At 43.5% G+C, this 1,992-nt stretch overlaps 1 protein-coding gene across 1 annotated transcript; it reads left to right on the top strand.

Annotated features, from left to right (window-relative positions):
* The first annotated feature begins 985 nt into the window (after positions 1 to 985).
* Positions 986 to 1,992, top strand: LOC110258939 (olfactory receptor 1J4-like). Its single transcript, XM_021082230.2, has one exon. It carries the CDS (start codon positions 986 to 988, stop codon positions 1,925 to 1,927), a length of 942 nt encoding a protein of 313 aa, XP_020937889.2. The 3' UTR covers positions 1,928 to 1,992.

Below are 1,992 nucleotides of genomic sequence, written 5' to 3' on the forward strand. Positions count from 1 at the left end.
GGGAAATAGTGCTTGTAAATCAGGTACTGAATCCTAAGAGACACCCCAATCCTTCAGCATCTCTCAACTCTCAGACCATATCTCAGATCTCAAGTATCTTCCTAACAATGAATATCCAGATCTGAGACAACTTGGAGGATCAGTTGTACACGGAGATAGATGGAGGTACATGCACTGAAGTAAGGTTTATTTCTTGGCAAGAAGACAAACATGCATTAGGACAAGTTTGAGTGTGGAACTTACACCAGTGATAGGGTATGAGCGCAGAAATACATCTGAAGATGTGAGAGCTAAGTTAACATAAATTTTAGGTCAGCTTATTGGTGCTTTATGGTGACCACCTCATAATATTGGTTCATTATATTCCTGAACTTGATACTATTTTCAGAGGTATATAGATATTCTCCTAATAATAAGGGATGCAAGTTTTGGTATTTATTTTATGCAGGAGAATGTCCTTAGATATTAATGCATAATGAATTAGAATCCTTTTTGTTAACTCTATGAAGGTGTGATTTTGGCATCTTGAAATTATAGAGGCAAAACCTGAGGCCAAGAGAGGTTTAGCATCCCAGGTACTACAGTGAGAAAGTAGTGGGACAAAGATGATAATACAGGGAATCTGGCTTAAGGTTCTCAGCTTAGTTAGTCCTTGGTCAGTTCTGCCCTTGAGGGATAGTCTCCAGAGGGAAGAGATCCTGTATGTTGCATTTATTCTTCTATTTCCAATTAGGAGTTTAGTGTCAGAAACATGGTTGGTTTAAAAGTAAAAGAAATAATTTGATGTTTTTCATCAAAAGGAATTATGGTGAATGTTGAGGGTGTGTCACTTGCTTTGGCAACCCTAGGTGATAAAAGAAATGCAAGCATTTATTCTTTATTTCTATGAGAAAGTGAGAGACTTAGTGTGGTGGCCACAATCATGAGTTTGAAGTCTCTGACATTTCTCACTCCCCTCTCCTTCCCCAGCAGTTAGGAGAGGATCATGAAGAGGGAGAACCAAAGTGGTGTGTCTGAGTTCCTCCTCCTGGGGCTCCCCATGCAGCCAGAGCAGCTGGGCATCTTCTTTACCCTGTTCCTGGGCATGTATCTGACCACAGTGCTGGGGAACCTGCTCATCATCCTGCTCATCAGGCTGGACCCTCGCCTCCACACCCCCATGTACTTCTTCCTCAGCCACCTGGCCTATTCTGATGTTTGCTTTTCATCAGTCACTGTCCCTAAGATGCTGATGAACATGCAGACTCAGGATCAGTCCATTACCTATGCAGGGTGTGTAACACAGACTTACTTTTTCATATTTTTTGCTTGCATTGATAACCTTCTTCTTGCAGTGATGGCCTATGACAGGTATGTGGCCATTTGTCATCCTCTACATTATGCCATCATCATGACAGATGAGCTGTGTCTTTGTTTGTTGGCTGGATCCTGGTTCCTCTCCTGTGCCAGTGCCCTGATCCATACCCTCCTCCTGGCTCAACTGTCCTTCTGTGCTGACAACATCATTCCCCACTTCTTCTGTGACCTTTCTTCCCTGCTTAAGCTGTCCTGCTCAGACACCTCTCTCAATGAGCTGGTCATACTCACTGCAGGGGCTGCTGTTGTCATTTTTCCATTTAGTAGCATTCTGGTCTCTTATGGCTGCATTGGGTTCTCCATCCTGAGGGTCCCCTCTACTAAAGGGATCTGCAAAGCCTTGTCCACCTGTGGCTCCCACCTCTCTGTGGTGTCTCTGTTTTATGGAACAATGATGGCAGTGTACTTTTCCTCCTCATCAGACCAGTCCCATGACAAAGACATCATTGCTTCTGTGATGTACACAGTGGTCACCCCCATGCTGAACCCTTTCATCTACAGCCTGAGAAACAGGGACATGACAATGGCTCTGGGGATTCTTTCCAGAAGCAGGAACCTTGTAGCCAAGTGATAATCACCTAACCATGTTCTTATTTCACTCACTAACTTTGTAGACAAGAGTTAAACATTTGTGTA

Source organism: Sus scrofa, chromosome 1 (assembly GCF_054392235.1).
Source record: "Sus scrofa isolate SSC_HxYL_T2T_F1_AM1 chromosome 1, Sscrofa_HxYL_maternal_Yorkshire_Landrace_v2.0, whole genome shotgun sequence".
Lineage (NCBI taxonomy): Eukaryota > Metazoa > Chordata > Mammalia > Artiodactyla > Suidae > Sus > Sus scrofa.

Excerpts from the sequence above, each read along its gene's own strand:
- LOC110258939 (XM_021082230.2), top strand. The coding sequence starts at position 986 with ATGAAGAGGGAGAACCAAAGTGGTGTGTCTGAGTTCCTCCTCCTGGGG.